General features: G+C 48.8%; 1 protein-coding gene across 1 annotated transcript; it reads left to right on the top strand.

Moving 5' to 3' along the window:
• The first annotated feature begins 704 nt into the window (after positions 1 to 704).
• MFNG (MFNG O-fucosylpeptide 3-beta-N-acetylglucosaminyltransferase) lies at positions 705 to 12286 on the top strand. The gene is made up of 8 exons (XM_067289879.1): positions 705 to 1052; positions 7029 to 7077; positions 7870 to 7972; positions 8308 to 8461; positions 9088 to 9173; positions 10572 to 10737; positions 11284 to 11369; positions 12217 to 12286. Exons 1-8 carry the CDS (start codon positions 705 to 707, stop codon positions 12284 to 12286), a joined length of 1062 nt encoding a protein of 353 aa, XP_067145980.1.
• The last annotated feature ends 6047 nt before the right edge of the window (positions 12287 to 18333 follow it).

The raw sequence follows: 18333 nt of genomic DNA, 5'->3' as shown, positions 1-18333 counted from the left end.
CATCCTCTTCCTCCACCGGGGCTGGTGCCCCGCCCCATGCCCGGAGGCGGGACCGAGGCCGGGGCTGGGGCTGGCAGGGAGCAAGGGCAAGCTGCACACAGAGGGAGCAGGTGGTGAGACAGTCCTGTGGTCCGCCGTACGCATGGAACCTGGCCCCTGCCCTGCAGCCCTGCTCTGGCTGTTTGCCTCCGCCCTGCAGCCCCTGGCTTGGATGCACGGGCTGGTGTCTGCTGGGGACCTGATGGCTTCGGTCCAGACTTCTCACTGATGGAGCCAATCTCTTTTACTCCTGCTTTCTATCTCTAGCCTGGGACTCAGCATCTCCAGCAGGAGTGGGGATGCTTGCTTCCCACATGGCAGGCTGTGCCAGCCACCTGCCAGTTGCCTTGGAGTATTTCCCTGTCTCCTGTCCTTGCCTGCCTGGGTAATCAAGTCTCCTTGGTCTGTAGAGATTCCCTCCTCCACCTCTAAGCTCAGGGGCTGTTGTCTCTTTGGCTTTGCCCTTAGGTTTCTGTGAATTTTCTTTTTTGCTTTCTGGTCCACATCTGTCCCATTTCTTGGCTACATCCTATCTGGACCTCACTCTCAGCGTGTCCTGCCCTGTCAGAGGCTTAAAGAAGAGTGGACAGATTCACGCGGAGGTAGAGGCAGAAATTGTCCTTGTCTGATAGGCTTCTGGCTGCGGTGGGAACATTTCAGGAGCCATGGACCGCCGGCTCATCCGTGGTCTGTCTGGAGCCGCTGTTTTCCTTGTCAGCATGGCTCTCCTTTCTGTAAGGCACCATGGGGCTCAAGAAACAGCCCGGTCCCTGGGGCTCAGAGAAGGGATGTCAGAGAATACAGAGCAATGGGCCAAAGTGAGCCCACAGGATGTTGCAGAAGGTGGTGGCAGGAGGCGGAAGGACCTGCAAGCCCATCCTCAGGATGAATACAGGACTGGGGGAGGTCTGAAGCTTGAGGACATTTTCATAGCTGTGAAGACAACCAAGAGATTTCACCAGAGCAGGATGGAGCTGCTCCTGGACACGTGGATATCTCGGGCAAGAGAGCAAGTGAGTGTGTTGATCTGGACTAGTGAGGGGGTGTTTGGTGGCAGGGCATGGATGGGATGTCTGTGGAGAGGGATAAAGGCCAAAGGAAGTGGAGGCTGGACATTGCAGTCCCCCCAAGTACTTTCTTTTATTTCCCCTAATTTTCACCTCTGTTCACATTGAAAGGTGGATGCTACCCACCAAGATGTTTCACTGGTTCAAGGGAAGGGCCAGCAGAAGACTGAAGGCATTGTGTGGGCTCTTCCCACAAAGGCTGGGAGGATAAGTGCTCTTAGACAGGCATCAGCTGCCCCTAACATAAGCCTAACTCCTTGGCCTTGTGCTGGGGGGAGGGATTTACTTTTGTTTTTTATCTAGTAACACTGGGGATGATGGTTTGCCTGGGCCACACCAGTCTGAAAGCACAGACCTTCCCAAGCCTGTCTGAAATGGTGGCTTTCTACATCCAAGCAACATGTGTTTGCTAGGTTTCAAGTAGAGTGGCCCCTCCCAGACTTAGACCATGATGCCTGCCTTGCGCCTGGGCACAGTTCACCCTTGGATGGCGTAGTGCAGCACATAGGGGAGCAGAGGCTGGAGGATGTGGGCATGAGGGGAAGTGGCCGAAGAGGATGGGTGTGCAGGAGGGGTGTCTGCAGCCTTATTCCCTCCTGTGCATATCAGCATAATCAATCCCTTGTTTTCTTGGCAGATCACCTTGTGTGCACGCTCTTGAGGTGACATTTGCATATATCTGACTTTTTTAACTGGGCCCTGATGTTTTCCCCCTTTGCTAAGGAAAGGTTGGAGAGTTTTGCTTCCTGCTAGAAGAACTGATGTAGGGCATGTGTATCCATGACTAGTGGCGTTGTGCAGACTGGCAGAAGTGCCCCCTATTACCTGGGCTGTACTTCCTTGCACTTGGAAGAGCTTTCATTTCCGTACACTGGTGCAGGCTCCAGGCTCTCTAGCAGCCCAGCTGGCTAGGGATCAGAGGTCTGGGCTACAAACTCCGCTTTTCAATCACTGCCAAATCCTAACCTCAGGACCTTGGGGGAAATGGTACTTCTCTGCCTTGCCTCCACTCCCTTGCAGAGCTACTCTTCAAGAAAGAAAAAAATCCTGCGGCTGTCCCCAAAGGTTTTGTTGTTTCTGCCTGTGTGTAACATGTGGCTAACAGACAAATTCAGGCCTCAGTGAGGAAGGGAGAAGGGGGTGGACGTATGGGGTAGCAGAGTGTTTGAAGTGATGCAGGGTTTTCTGGGTAAAAGTGGTTTTCCACTTTATGGTGCTGCAACTGTTTGGTCTGCTGCGGTTGCTGCAGGAAGTTGTGTCCTATTTTGAGCATGCTTCCTCTCCTGTATGGGTGTCTGTGTTAGCATCTGAGATACCCTACTTCCTCCTCAAGATACACTTCTCCTATCTGCTTTCGCCTGCCCTCAGCCCAACGGCTCTTTGGAGAAACCAAACTCAACTGTGTAGCTGTACTATGGGACAGGCTGAGCACTGGCAATAAGATATTGAGATTGGGCTGTTTGGAGTGGATTTGCAAGAGGCAGTTCACCTTTCCCTCCTCATGTATTTGACAAACATACATCTGGCCATCCTGCTGACAACAAGAATTAGATAGCAGCTCCCCAAACTTGTCTGACCCTCTGTGCGTGGGGTATATGGCAGACAAACTATGCCCAAACCTGTGAAGAGCTTCACCTCCAACAGTGGTGTTGAATTTTCAGTGCTGCTACTGGCATGTAGGAAAGCTTCACAGACTGAGCAGGAAAATGGCAAGGGGAGGCTAGAACAGGAGACTTAGTCATTTTTAAACATATTTTTTTCATTAATATCAAATTTTTCTGCAAGTTCCATATTTTCCTCTTTTTTCACTGTCAACTTTTCCTGTTTTTTTCCTGTTTTTTTTTTTTTTCCCCTAAATGGCCTTGAGGGCAGGGGAAGGAGGGGGTAAAGAGAAGTATATGAGAGTTAAAAGCCTTCATTTTTTCTTGAAATAAACTGTTGGAGGGTTTTTTGGAGGTGGGCAAGTTTTAGATTTTGAAAAATCAGCAAGATAGAAGCTCTTGCTTAGAAAAAAAAGAGAGAGCTCTCAATTTGCAAAGGGCATTTAATAGTTGTGGGGCCAGGGATAGGATACCAGATATCCTCCTAACGAGGCTTTATGGATAAACAAAAACAGACGTTTAAGTGACAGTCTCAGAGTCTTAAGTGACTCAGGTCTCAGAAGCACCGACTTGCAGGGATTACCTCCTCCTAGGGCTGACCTTGGTCTTGCTATCTCACTGGCCATAACTCATGGCTGGCTACTGATCCAGTGGGGCCTTCTGTGCAGGTGGCCAGCTGGGAAGTCTTAGCATCTGGCTGTGTTCCTGATACTGGGATCTGCACAGTGTCCTCCCAGAGGAAGCAACCTGGACCTCAAAGGCTAGGCCTAGGTGACTATAACAGGAGGCAGGACCAGCTGTGATCTTTACGGTTAGAAGAGAGTCCAGGGGCCCAATTAAGAGTCCTATATGTTGGACTCAGTCAGGTACACAGTAAGAGAGAGAGAGAGATTTCCTAAAACTGTATTGTTTAAATAGAAGAGAAGATAGGCAGCTAATGAGAGACAGGGAAATATGGGATGGGTGCTCTTCACTAGATGCTGGACCATGCTCTGTTTCTTGAGGACTACTCCATGACAAACTTTCCACTGGAGCTTGATAGGGAGGGTATTTCAATGAAAGGACTTTTCCCTGGGAAAGACTTCCTCTGAATATAAGTTTTGATGACTGTTACGCTGGAAAGCATTTTGACATTCTTAGCCCTATAATTTTGAGAGAGAAAGGTCTAGGTTTCTGGTCTGAAATAGCATTTTATTTGGTAATATAAACTAATTCTAGTACCTTTCTTCTTTTAGAAACCCAAACACCCAACTGATTGAAATGAAACCTTTGAACAACCCATCCTGAAATGTTTTTCGCATTTTCAGTGTTGTGAACACATTGGAGATTTCGAATCTCAAACATATTCTCCAGGCAGGGGAACAGTTTCCTGGTCAGCTGTACTTTCAACTCTGCTGATGTGTTTGCATTTTGCAGGCTGTTTCTGCCTGGAGAAAGGATATCCTTGGAGCCTGGGAGATGCATGTGGACCTGGACTGCCAGATTCCACATATTTATTCCCTTTTCCTAATTTTTCCTTGTTAGGCTACGCTCCTAATTTGGGCTGAGCGGGCATCAAAGCCCAGTGTTTACCATTACATGGGCACTTCTGTTCACAGAGAGCTGCCAGGCAAGGCTGTCTGACACCAGTGGCTTCAGGTTTCTGCTAGCGCTGGCGATCTGGCAGGCATCCTCTCCCACTCAACTGTCCCAGCTCATCTGCTCCAGAACTGGGGGATGCCTTCCACTCTGCACCACTCCTCAGGCCCGGATCAGCTCCCCCATAGCAGAAGTGACGACTGTCCTGGCCAGCTCTGTGCGCACTGGAAAGCGGGACTCTGTGATTCCCCTCTACGCAGGCAGGAGTAACTGTGCTGGGGGGACGCTGGGCAGGAGGGGAGCGGGAAACTGTGGCTGAATGGCTGCACTGTGAGCCCGCTGGGCCACCTGCGAGAATGGACTTGTGGGTAGTCCCTGCGCGCAGAGGCACCACAATGAGAGGCACTATGGGAGACCATGCATGGCCCCACTGAGAGTCTGGTGAAGCACAGAACAGAGCATATGGTGGGGAGGCTGCTTCTGTCCACCCCATTTGCCTGCAGAGACACCTCTGCTCCCATGTCCCCAACAGGGAGAATAAGTCTGTGTGCGCAGAGTGACCTTCTGAATCTCTTCTAGGCTCCATTAGTATGAACAAGAGCAGCTGGTGTCTCCTTGAGAAAGACCTGCATAGCCAGAACAAATCCCCTCCGGGCAGGGGAGATGGAGAAGGCAGATTTGCCTCCCACACACACTCATGCCCCCCTCTTTGCATTTCTTTTGGAGATGCTGATGTTCCCCTTGGTGACAATGCTCCTTCATCCTTGGGTTCCTGCAGAAACATATAAGGTGTCTTCAAAAAAACCTTTTTTCCATCTCACATCAAGAGGAAAGTGGGAACCTCAGAAGATTTTCACAAGTAAAAAAATCTGAGAAAAGAGAAAGGTCCCTATTTTAGGTCAGTTGGAAGATGATGTTTATTATGTACATGTTTTCTACTTGGTCTTATATTTCTAAGCAAGTCATTTCAAGCAGCACTGTTTCTGTTTTTTTTTTTATGTCAGAAAATTTCAATGGTTTCAGATTTTTTTCTTAAGATGAAATATTTTTCATAGTGGAAATTTCTGGCTTTGATATGCTCTCAAGGAAAATCACGTCACTGAGAATTCCTGTCTTGTCTGAACATTAAGTTATAGTCACCTGATCCAGAGTGACTGCTTTACCTGAGACTTAGCTAATTGCTTCCTTTCCTGTGATCACCTTTAAAGTGGTTTAAAATAAGAGATTTTAACCATTGGAGAGGGGTAGGAAGGTATGCACAGTCAGTTACTGCCATTCGGCTGTTGGAGGGTAATTCACCAAGTCAGTACAAGTCACACATTTGGCATAATGAGACCATCCTCTTAATTCTGGTGCTGCCATCTCTTCCAGAGCCGGATGGTTTCTGAGGGTCCTTCACTACCTTCCTTTTGTGTTTGGAGAATTTCTCTTCCCACACCTTTCTGATGGGGGCACATCACTCAGCCTGAATGCTGGGTAGATGTCGGGAGATGGGGAGGTAAGGACTTGTCTCCTTGTCAGAGCCTTTTGACGCAATGACAGCTCCTACGAGCTGTCGTCTGTCTGCCTCTTCCCCTTTGTCCCTGCCCAGGTGCTGTGTTTAACCAGCCTGTGGGCAGCTGGTGGAGAGACAGTTTAAGGCTTGTGACTCCTTTTTGATTTTGTGAAAGCTCATTTTCTGCCTGAGGGGAGCTTTTTTGCCTGAGCTCTGATCCCTGCCTGGCCCTGAACAGGGGGAGATGTGCCACATAATGGCAGTGAGGGGGATTAGAGGGGCCTGGAGGGCGGAGGAAGAGGAGGTGGCAGGGAAGCGGCAGGGGGCTATACGCACTTAACACACAAACAGATGTTCCCCTTTTAACCTGAGCTGCCTCTGACCACAATGCTTTCATTTTTCTACAACTACAAGTTAAACCAGCCTCCCTCACACCCTCATGCAGTGTTACAGGTCCCCCTGTCCCAAGGCAGCAGACCCCTGGGAAAAATGAAGTGACACAAGCATGGTTGGTGCCAGCTCAGGGCAGTTGGTTCATGTGGTGACAAAGGAGGCGCTGACCATTCTCCTCAAGACAGGCCCTTGCATGCTGGGACCAGCTTTGGGATTGTCCAGGAGCAAGCAAAGCTTCCATCCGTGTGGTCTCAGCCAGTGCTGACCAGCATACCCCCAGTGCCTTTAGTGGGAGAGCCCTGACATGCACTGAAAAGGTGACCCAGGCTGCCTTGTGCCTGTCCCCTTGCACACCATCTGGCTGAGCTCCTCTTGGAGAGGGGCACTTGGAGACTTGAACTCTTTTTCCCTTCGCTCACCTGAGCCAAAGGAAAACCACTTTCCTGGCCAAACTGCCCCTCCCTCCCCTTTTCGTACATGGGAGAGCAGCAGCTTAAAGCAATGGGAGGGCAAGAGGGGCAGTGTGGGGGCCTGTTTGCACCTCCTGCGAGCAGAGCATGGGGCTCTAAGAGGATTAATTGGCTGTGAAAGTGAGAAGAGGGCCAGCGCTGTTGGGGGAGAGGGGACAATGGGGCAGCCAGCCATGCCAGCCATCTCTCTGCCCAGACAGGGAGTCCAGCTGCTGCCTGGTGCCTGGAAGAGAGTGAGGCACAGAGGCTGGCATGGGGCTGGGAGAGGGGCTACTGCAGCATGCGTGTGTGGAGTGCGTGTCTGGCTGAGGGGAAGAGCAGATGAGCAGCCAAGAGCAGCTCCAGCTCCAGGCCTCAGAGTGACCTCCTTCTCTAATTTCCCCAGACATATGTCTTCACTGATGAAGAAGACGAAGCTCTGAAAAGGAGAATGGGTAATCACCTTTCCTATAACACTGTGTCCTCCTCCTTACCTTCAGCCTTTTAACTTTCATGGCCTTTGGAGGATGGTCCTGCATGAAGGCTGGCTCTCCCATGCCAGCTCTGCATGGTGGAGTACCCTCTTTGCCACATCCCATGGGAGAGCCCTGCAGAGCCCACCAGGTTGAGCAGTGATGATTTGCTGTGGTTTGGCTCCCCCCAGGGCAAGTGTCTGACTCAAGATAGGAGACTGTCTGCCTTAAAATGTCCTCAGGCAAAAGCCACTCAGTACAAGCAGCCTTGGAGAAAACCCTGCAGTCCCTATATCCTAGCTAACAGTGGGCAGGGTGGAAGTGTGGTTGACAGGCAATTTGGCAAAGCCAGGTTGTAACCCTGGGCAAGATGCTCCACTTTCCCTGGGTATCAGCTCCTAGTGATGGGAAGGATGGGACTTATGTGTCTTTGCAAGGTGCAGTGATGGCAGTGGGAAAAAGTAGATTGATAAACTGAAGAGTAGACTCTTCTCACCACTGTGCCATTCATGGGGTGAAATCTAGCCATGAAGCAAAAGAGCAAGGAGTGGTCTTCAGAGCAAGGCTTGCGTGGAGTGAACAGCCTGGGGTTTATGAGTTGAAGAGCTAAATGGGTGGGAGAAAGCACCCACGTGGCAGTGGGCTTGGATGCCTGTTCAAGGGGCTGTGAGGAGGCCGGCCTTGAACTCCCCTTCCCTCCTGCCCAGAGGGTTTCCTCTCCAGGACCACGCGAAGCAGGCCAGCCCTGAGTGATAGCCTTCTCTCTCCTTACAGGTGACCACGTGGTGTTCACCAGCTGCTCTGCTGAGCATAGCCACCTTGCCCTCTCCTGCAAGATGGCTGCAGAGTTCGACGCATTTCTGGCCAGCAGCCAAAGGTGAGCCACGGCTGCCATGGGCTGCTGGGGTGGCACAGCTGTGAGCTTGTGTGGACATGGGTCCCACGGGGCAGGCTAATTGGCAGGCAACCATTTGCTGAGGAAAAGCATCAGTATGAGGCTGAGTGGGGAGGGAGGATGGCACTTTATCCCTGTTGGGGCTCTTTTCCCAGAGGAAAGAAGGAAGTCGGGCACTGTGGGTGTGTGTGATCCCAGGCGCTTTGAAATCAAGTCAGTGTGCTGCTGCTCAGCACCTTTGTATGGCAGGCCGTTGAGAGAAAGAGGCACCCTCCTTATTGAAAACCTCTTGTGCCTTCATTACCATCTCCCTCCAGCTGGTTTTGCCACTTGGATGATGACAACTATTTGAACCCTCAGGCCCTCCTGAAGCTCTTGTCTTCCTACTCTGCAGTGTGGGATGTCTACCTAGGGAAACCCAGCCTGAACCGACCCATCCGTGCCTCTGAAACACTGCCTAACAACAAGACGGTACAGCCCATGGCTCGTGGCAGGGATGGAGGGGAATGGGTTGTTTTTAATGCTTTGGCTCATTGACTGAGGTGTACCATGATGAAAAAGGTCCAAAGAGCCACAGGCATCAGCTGAAAACTTGCTTGTCTTGTCTGAATGTTGTAGCATTGATGGCAGCCACCCAGAGGAAGAGGAAATGATGGCCCATGTTGCTGCTGTGCCTTTGGGTACCCATCTGCAAGAAGACAAGTCTGCACTGGGTAGCCCACCTGCTGCTGCCAAATTGACCAACTCTGTTTTAACAAGTTGGCAGAGTTCAGCCTGGATATCCAGTTAGACTTCTTTAGCACAAGTGACGTTATTTGGCCAGTGGACCCCCCACCTCTGCTTGCTCTTTTTGCCTTTGGCTGAGAGGGGAACTGCAGTGCTGTATTATGCCCTATTATCCTGGCTTCCCAGTCACGTGAGGAAGTCAAAATCTGTGCTGTATTACCAGCAAGACCTTGTTCTGGGCAGCAGTTAGGAAGATGACAATGGGGCTCTGTTCATCTCTGCATCAAAACTTGGTTTCTAGCATTCCCATTTCAGGGAGTATGGTATCATTTGAGCCACTGCTCTTGACTGTCTCTGCTGTTTCTCTCCAGAAGTCTGTGCATTTCTGGTTTGCCACAGGAGGGGCTGGATTCTGCATCAGTCGCAAGCTGGCAAACAAGATGGCGCCTTGGGCCAGGTGAGCTGTGCAATTGGTGGGTATATGAACCCCTGGGGGTAAGGAACATGGATGCACATAAATACCTGTCATTGCAAGACCTGGAGCTGTGTATGTGGTATTTGCAAGGGTGCAGAGTGCCATGTGCTATGTGTCTGCAAGCATGTGAGACCAGAGGAAGGATGTACTGGGTGGGTCTGCCACCTTACTAAAAGCAGGCAAGAGTAGGCATGTCAGCAAACATGATGATAGGATGACATACTCCTCCTTCCCCAATTCCTTTCAGCTCTTGGTTATTCCCCCACACTCCTTCCCACTTCTTTCAGCCCCCTCTGACTGTTTACTAAGTACTTTCCCTGTCTGCCTATTTCCTTTCCCCTTACTGTGCTTCCTTGAAACTCCCTCTTCCTCCCTCTTGAGCTGATTTCCCAGTTCCCTCACCTCAAACCCTCTCCAGCTTCTTCCAGTCTCCAGTGTCAATTCCTCAGCCTGGTGCATGGAGAACAGAAGTAGGTCTGATATCTTCTGATAGCCCAGCCTACAATGATTGTTGTTAGCGCAAGATGATGTTTTCCAGTATGCCCTAGGTCATATCACAGGCCATAAGCACATGTGCCCATAGGCAATGGCTGTGCCACCCTTAATTGAAGCTGTGCATACCCAGAAAGATAGATCTGATCCACACCAGGTGGCCCACGATCCTGTTTGCATCGGTTTAGCTGAAACACATGATACACAGTTTATGCTAGATCCAGACAGGAAGATGATCTCTGATCCAGGGTAAAATTAAAGTGGCATGGATAGACAATTCTTAACCTGGCATAAAGTCTGCCACTATTGTATTTGAATGTTCTAAACATATTAGAACTAGCCAAGGGGTGTTATAGTAGACAGTGCTTTGTGCCATGTGGCTGTTTCCAATTGCAGGAGCTTTAACGCTGGGTTTACCCTGTCATTAAACCATGGCCAAGAGTGTGGTGTTACATTACAGTGGAGCCAATGGTTGGCTAATTCCCGCTGAAAGAGACTGCCCTGTTCCCTTTTCCCTCCTCATCCTGGCTATGTGGTGCCACTGCTTCTCTTGTGCTAGCTTGTCAGACCCCCTCAATGAATCTGTGCAGCTCACCAAACAGGCAGAAAAGTAATTTGGAAAACTGTCAGCTCTCTGAATCAGCTGACTGAGGAGTTGGATAGGTATCAGGCATAGCACTGGACAACTGGTGGGACGGCATGGTTGGGGGTGGCTGAAGAGCAAACACATCCCCACTTCTTTGCAGGCAGGACTCAAGGATTTCTTGCGTATTATTTCCAATGTTTGCTATGGTCCACACTTAAGTCCTTCTCTTATCTCGAGCACAAGTGGATGCCTATATATCCCTCCACACTTGTCTTAACCCATGCAGTCCTGCTCTCTTCCAGTGGCAGGAACTTCCTGAGCACCTCAGAGCTTATCCGCTTGCCAGATGACTGCACCATGGGTTACATAATTGAGTGCAAAGTTGGTGGGCAGCTGCTGTCCAACTCACTCTTCCACTCCCACCTGGAGAACCTGCAGCTCATCCCCTCGACTCAGCTCACACAGCAGGTGAGCAGGGGGATAGAGCAAGAGAGAGGTGTGTGAGGAAGGAGAAATGGAGGAGGGGAGCTGATTGGCACATTACCTGGTTGGTGGCAGTGATGAGGATTGAATCAATTGCCTGCTTTTTCCTCAGGCCTCCTGAAAAATGTTTCCCTGAAGGAAGGGGCAGACATTGTCAGCAGCACACCTGCCAGTCACAGTGCACCCTGGATTGGTGGTGGGGAGCAAGTTTATGGGAACTGAAGGGAGGATTGCAGGGGGCAGTCCTTAGGGGAACATGGCATCAGGACAAGGAGAGCTGCTGTGTGCTTGGGGAAGGGGTTTTGCATAATGTCTGCCTCACAGGGGGAGATAACAAGGGGTGTGGGGGTAAGGGGTAAGGAGGGTAAAGGGCTGGCATGGTGGACCATCATGGGAAGGAGGACAGGAAGGTAGAGGCCAAGCCAGCAGAGAAGGAGCAGGATGGGAAGTTCTGCAGCCCAAAGCAAGTTCCTTGCTCTTAAACTCATCATGTCACCCTCCCTGCTCCCTCCTCCCCACCCCTCTTTGCAGGTCACCCTCAGCTATGGTGTCTTTGAGAACAAGCTCAATGTTATTGAACTCAGCGGCCCCTTCTCACCCCAGGAGGATCCCTCAAGGTATGGGGCATAAGCACTCTGGGGATTGCTATGGTTAGAGCCATCAGCCAATAGGCTGGGAGTGGGAGGCAGCCAAATAGGATGCAGGAGGTCTAGAATGGGGGACAGAAACCTTGTAGTCACATGGCTTACTAGGTGGAGGCACAGCTTTAAGCTGCTTATGAATGCTTACATACTTTGCAAACCCTTTTGGATGAGTGTGAAAAAAGGAGGATCAAAACATTTTATTTGGACAGTTCCAGAGCCAAATGTATTGCTGGTTTGCTTCACATTTTGAGGCTGAACATGCTAACCTCTACCCTATGGGACAGGAACTGAAATATTTTTTTGAACTCAGGAAAGGAAATTCTTTTTTGTTTTGTTCTGTTTTTCTGAGAAAAAGGAAGAGAAAAAAGAAAAAGGTTTATTTCAGGCTGACTGCAAACAAAAGTGTTCTTTGATTTATCTTCTCTGCTTTGAGTGAGCAAACCTAAAGTTGTTATTTGCAGAGCACTAGTGGGAAGTTCCTGGCTGGAGATTGCAGGGGTTCAAAGCAGTAAGGCAATGAAAAGAGCGTCAAGAGAACCATGCAGCATGTGCTGCTGCATTGCCTATATCATTGCTTGTGACTGGAGTGAGTCATGGGCTTGGGCTAACATGGGCCAGGGCTGGACCCAGCTGCTAGAGTGAGGCTTGTCTGCTCAGCTTTGCCCAGATGAGACATCCTGAGATGTGCAACCAGTCCCAGAGCACTGCATTGCAAGGAGAGCATCTGGTGTAGGGTGGGACATGAGAGACAAGTCATCCATTCTTCTGCTTTGCACTGTGGTAAGAGCTGTCACCTGACCTTCCTTCACTCTCTCCCCAGCAGATTTCGATCACTTCACTGCCGCCTCTATCCAGACACCTCCTGGTGCTTGCAGCCTGTTGGCTGGTGATGTCAGCCTCAGCAACAGTCTCCTGGTGATCTCCATTCACCTTGTGCATTTAGAGGGTGGGACACTGAATAAGCGTGGTGCTCCCAACTTCCCCCTTGCAATGATGGCCTTGGGGCTGTGTGATGGCTTTTTTGGTCTTTGCTGAGTACTGGTGACACAAGACAAGAGAGATCTGTGCCAAAGATGAATAACATGGGCTGGACACACACACGTGGCTTTCCCTCTCTGCTGGGATGCTTACAAGGGGTAGGAGCGGTATGCCTTCTTGAACAAAGCAAGGGTTGAGCATCTGGATAGAGATGGGGGCCTGCTGCCCCTCGCTGTGGATTCATCCTGCTGGACTAGAAAGGCCCTGGGTAGGGGTACCCTGTACCTGACTGAGGGTCGTTGATAACATATCTTTGCTCCAGCCTGTCCAAGCAGTCCCTCTTCCTCCACACCTACCTGTGTGTGCCTCATTGCCAATTCTTCCCAGCCACGTTCCCTTGGCTGATTGTCTGCTTAGTCAAGGTCTGATTCTGACCACCCTACATGGAAGGAGAATGTGGCCATTTCTGTGCTGAAATAGTGCTGAAAAAGCACTCCCCTGTAAAGGGCAGATGGGCAAGAAGTAGAGAAGAATAAGGAATCCCCCTCTGATGGGACAAAGGAGAGGGTGTGGGATGGGGAGGATGGGATGGGAGGAGAGAGGCAGAGAGGAAGATGGTTTCTGCACTGAACATTGAAGGCTTGCTCTTTTATGGCCCTATATTATTCCTCTCTCTTTTTACCTTCTTGATATGGGGTCAGGATAATCTTTTGCTCTAATTACCAACCTGTCGTTGGAGATTAGACTCCAGCTCCTACCTGTGAGAGAAGAGACATAAAGGATTAAAACTGGCTGAAAGAGAGGAGAAAAGAAGAGATGGAGAAGGAGCGCTCAGGAGCAGATTAGAGGTTACAGCTTTATAATCTTCCCTGTGCCCCTGAACAAAAAATTAAGTCCTGAAGGAATGGAAACAGCAAGGCAAAGCTTTTTTATCTTTGCATTTCTTTCCTCTAGATGCTAAAAACATCTTTCTCCCTCCCCCTCCCCACCCCTTCATCCCTGCTGAGTGCAACAGGGAGAAGGACCAGTCCCAGATAGGTTATGAGTTTTCTGGCACATTTGTGCAGAGTCCCTTTTTCAGTACAGAGCCTGGCATGACACCTGGACAATTCTGATCACTGGGGAATGAACCCTGGTGACATTTTTAGCTTGTACATATGGTTAAATGGTTGGCAGAGAATGTTCCTTGGAAAGTTGGAAGGCAAAGAGGCTGTTTTCAATGCCAGTTGCGCACTTAAGCCACAAACAGGTATTTCTCTTTAAAGAGTATTTCAGAACACACTGCTGGGGTCTATGAAAGTTTCCTGTAATCTCCAGATGAAAGGACAAATGTTTCCCAGTCTGGTCATTCTTATAGGCATTAGCCAGCTTGTGAAGCAGCAGAGAGCTCTGCTTTCTTGTCTTGCACAATGTGGCTTTGAACTGGAAATTCTTCCTGAGCATGGACAGGGACTAGTGATGCCAATGACTACTCTGAGTAGTGAAAAACACTAGTCTCACACAGCTACGTGAAGTCAGGAACCATGTAGTTCAAAGTAGAGACGCCCAACTGTTGGAAGACAGGTACAACACACAGAGGAGTTTGAAGTCCTGGCTATAAGACAAATGACTTGGTTTAAACTTAGCCAGAAGATGAAAAATGCTTCCATGTAGAAAAACGAGAGTCTGGAAGAGAAATCTACAATACTCGGATATTTTCCTTTTTTTTCCCATTTAAACTGTCAAACCTTTGGGTTAATCAAACCTTTGGGTTAAAAAGCCAGTCCTATTTGTAGAAGTCCTGCTGGCAGTCAAAGCACAATGCGATTCATGTGCCTGGAGAAGAAACTGATACAGCAGACTCACTTCCTTGAGGAAAAGCAAGACACAGAAGTTGGAAGCCCACTTTGGAGCCCAGCCTCAGCCAGTCTGAACTGGCCTGTTGCTGTTTGCATGACTGAAGATCTGATGTTAAGTAGGTTGAATCCTTGAGGGGCTTCAGAGGGATCAGTCTAAGACAGGACTTTGTTGCTGAAGCAGTAGGTACCACTTCTGTGGAATATGCCTTCTCTCACAAGGAAACTGAGAACAGATGAGAAGATGTCTTGGGCAAGGCATTTCTTGGGCTGTAGAGAAATGAATGACAGAAAGTTCTGTTATGCCTGCAACAGCAATGCGCTGGAAAGAAAATTGCTTCTCAGAACCAACAAAAGGAACTAGGATCTCTATAAGAACAGAGAGACAGCTTAAGGGGACATTCTCCCCTTGAAATCTGATCAGTGTTAAAACCTGAGTTAAAATTAGTTTCAGGAATGGTTCCTGCTCTTGGGGCTTGCTGTCAGATGTTGTGGTTTTAGTCTCATTTTCCTAGTTTATTAAAATGTTTAGCTGCTTGGGAAAATGAGGAACAATCTCACGTGAAACTTTTCAGGGGACTGTCTACTGTTTTCTTCTCCTTCATGATTTTCTGATGTAACAGTTAAAGATTTTGCAAAGGTTCCCCTGCCTCTATTGAATTTTTTTCTTTCTTTTTTATTCCCCTCCCCACCCCCATTGCAGTAGAAAGCCTGTCCCAAGAACTAGAAGGGATGAAGACATGCTTTTTTCATTTTACTGGGAAAAATGGGATTGAAGTCAAAGGTGTTGGCATGACCCTGCTATTGTACAACATTAAGTGTAGTTCAAGGTTTCAAGCACAGAGACCTCAGCCTGCCCAACACCATAGCAACGAACAGTATTAATGGTGTTTAAACTGTATACTGAAGATCCAGAAAAGGGAGGAGGGAAAAAATACAGTTACAGTATTTGAAATGTAAAGTATTAAGTGAGTCTTTCATGTTACCAATATCTTTTCTTCACTTTCCCTTTAGCTGTGAAGAATTTTTATAAGAAAACCCCTAGCTGACAGTTCAGAAAATGCTAATGACTACTTTTTCTTTAGGGGAAAAAGAGAAGTTAGCTGAAATAGGTGGGAAACTGCAGTTGTTGCTAAAGGCTTGAAGGGGAGAGAGAAGAATAGCAAATCTAGACAATGCTTCTGTCTCTGGTGCCAACTCCTCTTAACAACTCCGCTGCTGAAGGAAAACAGATTTGTAAGCAGCTGGGAGATATAGCAAACTCATACCTGGATTACAGCCTTCATCTCTCTTCCCAGGCCTCTTGCAAAAGATGCAACCTTCAAAAGACTAGCAGTTTATTAAACAGAAGTCAAAAGGTGAGAAATAGGAACCAGAAGAAAGGAGGCTGGAAGGAAAGAAACCACCAAGTAGGGCCTAGGAGGGAATTTAAGCTCTGCATTGAAAGTGCTGTTTGGGAACTGCCCAGCAGCAGTGGGAAAAGGGGTGTTGCTTGGACCCCCATCTCTGGGTGTTTTTGTGATCAGGACAATGGTAGCCCTCCAGTGCCACAGTGGATGCCAGTCTGTGAGTGAGAGGTCATGTTGAAAGAGGTGGGAATCAGGCCTGTTCAGTGCTGTTGGCCTCCCACTTTTTTTTTTTTTTTTTTTTTTTTTAATGAATGCCCCAAAGAGCTGATATGTTTTCATCTGACAATTACACTAAATTCCTAACAGCAGTTTTGCCCTCTGGGTCTCCAGCTTTCCTCTGCCTTTGCTTACAATGCTGGCTCTTCAGACAGCCCAGGGTTGGGATCAACAGCTCTTTTCATTCATTCATTTATTTTTTGTTCTCAGTCCTTGAACAACCGTAGAAGACAGCTGGGTTGCTGCTTTGTGCCACTGGCCACCTGGGCTCTACGCACCAGCCTTCTCTGACTCCTGTGATTGGATCTACACTTTCAAATGAACCCAAAACAAGGCTTGAACTCCTATTGCTGTATCTACAGTGATGTACCTTCATGTCTGTGCTCTACCATGCACTCTTTTCCTTACTGTCCCCCAGTCTTAACAGTAAACTGTGGGCTCTGTGTGTAGTTACACTGTAGAACTCACTGGTACAGGATAATGAGTCAGTCACAGCTTTGAATTAATTAGAAACAAAGAACCGCACAATGAGTGGAAGTAAACTCCTACTAAGCCCAAGCTGGTGATAAGATCCCTCTGCCCAAAAGTAACTCTAACCATTGATAGAAGGAGCCAGGAGGAATCACTGGAGGGACAATCTCTGTTTCTTAGGGTGCAACTTTATGAAAGGTTAAAACTGTGTTTTTAAACTTTTTGTTCAAGTTAGTTTTCATCCTGCCCAGCTCTCTATCCTAAATTGTCCTCTCATATAACTGCGTGAATGCTTGCGCCAGCAGGAGGAAGGATCAGAGCACACTTCTGCGGGTGGATGCGAAGGCGAATGATGGTGACCACTCCATTCAGTAATTGCATGGGCACAGAGAAGCATGAACCATCCCTATGTTCTCCCCTAGGCACCTGCTAGCAGCTGGTGCCAAAGACAGGATCTGATGCTAATTGGGACTTTCTTCTGTCCCAAATACCGCTGGGCTTATGGCTCCACTGAAGATGATGTGATTGTTACCACAGACATAAGCAAGGCCAGGAAGAAGAACAGTATCACAAATGCACAAATAATTGTTTCTGTTCTCACCAGCTGATGCAGGAATTTTTCCTCTAGACATTCCACCCAATTACCTGGGAGGTTAAAGGAGTGCGGAGCTAAGCCATTGTTGCTCAGCTGGCATTGCCTCTTTAAGACTGTTCCTTGACAGCCTGAATTTTCTGTTGCTCCTTGTTTGATCCAGCTTGGACTCCAAGAAAGCTGGGAACTCATCTCTCCCTGTTTGAACTGTATGTGATTAATTACAGGCCTCGAGAATGGGCTGCTTGCCTATCTCTCATGTTTAAATTGCCTTCCAGGATTTTGCAAGGCTAAGGAGCCTCTTCAGATGTTGTGTCTGACTGTGCTTTGGTCAAGCATCCCTTGGTTTTGCTGGGAGCTGCATCTGATTCATAGTGAACTTTGAGAACAAATTAAACAGAGTGCTTTGTACATGGATTTGCTGGCCCTGACCCTTCTGCTGCTGCTTGGGGAGAAGAATGTTGATTTTAGCAACAGAAGAAGTGGGACTAAACAGGGCAATTGGATGGGGAGGGATGCTGCTAGTCTTAGTCCCTGCCTTCCCCATCCCATCCCCAGAAGTGGGGCAAAGAGACAACTGCACCTGCTGCCTTTGGCCACAGTGCATCATGCAGAGGTATGCCATGAAATATCTGGCATTTGCACTGGAGACAATCCAGCAGCCTCAGCTGTGGCCCAAGGCCAGCTTGTGCTTGGTGCTGAACAGGGAGAAAAGTGGTGCCTGTCCCAAAGCCCTAACAACCAAAGATAGGATGGAAAGGGGGGAGGATTTAGAGGAACAATGGGACAGTATTTTCACATCAAAGAATGGGAGAAGGAGATTGTCCTGGACACAGGGAGGGCAGGGATCAGAAGCAAAGACCTGTTTCTACCTGCAAATACCATGAAGCAGCAGGCCTAAAGGATGGGTGATAAGCACAGGGAAAGGAAGAGAAGAGGGGAAGGGCATCAACCTCTCCTCTGCAGTGTGTCTCCTTCCTGGGGAGATCCCAGTGTGACTTGGCTTATATGATCACTCAGAGAAGCAGTGCACTGTGGCACTGGGCAGGATAAATGTGTTGTACAAACTCTGGCTCTTTCTCACTGCCCCAGTTTTCTCCTGTTACTATCAACTTTGGCTTGAGTGCAGATGGATGCAGAGGCTGGCCGGGCTCTCTCCATTTGTGATGGTGTTTCTTCTTGTGTGCAGGGGCTAATGCTCTTCTCCAAGCTCTTGGACAGACCTGCTTCCCACAGGCCTAGGGCAGGATGCAGAAAGACAAGATCTCAATGCAGTGGAGAGGGAAGCCGAGCCCCTCCATACCCCCCTCCTTTTCCCCCAGTGCTCAGCTAGTGTTGGACGGCGTCTGTTTTTAGAAAAAGTGGCAGATTCAACAGCTGAGCTGATTTTCCAAAGGGACATATAAAACAAACAGCTTGCCATCTGCTCTATTGTC

Source organism: Apteryx mantelli, chromosome 1, assembly GCF_036417845.1.
Source record: "Apteryx mantelli isolate bAptMan1 chromosome 1, bAptMan1.hap1, whole genome shotgun sequence".
NCBI classification, from domain to species: Eukaryota; Metazoa; Chordata; class Aves; order Apterygiformes; family Apterygidae; genus Apteryx; species Apteryx mantelli.
The sequence above is the reverse complement of the archived record's forward strand: the minus strand, read 5'-3'. Positions and strand labels throughout refer to the sequence as shown.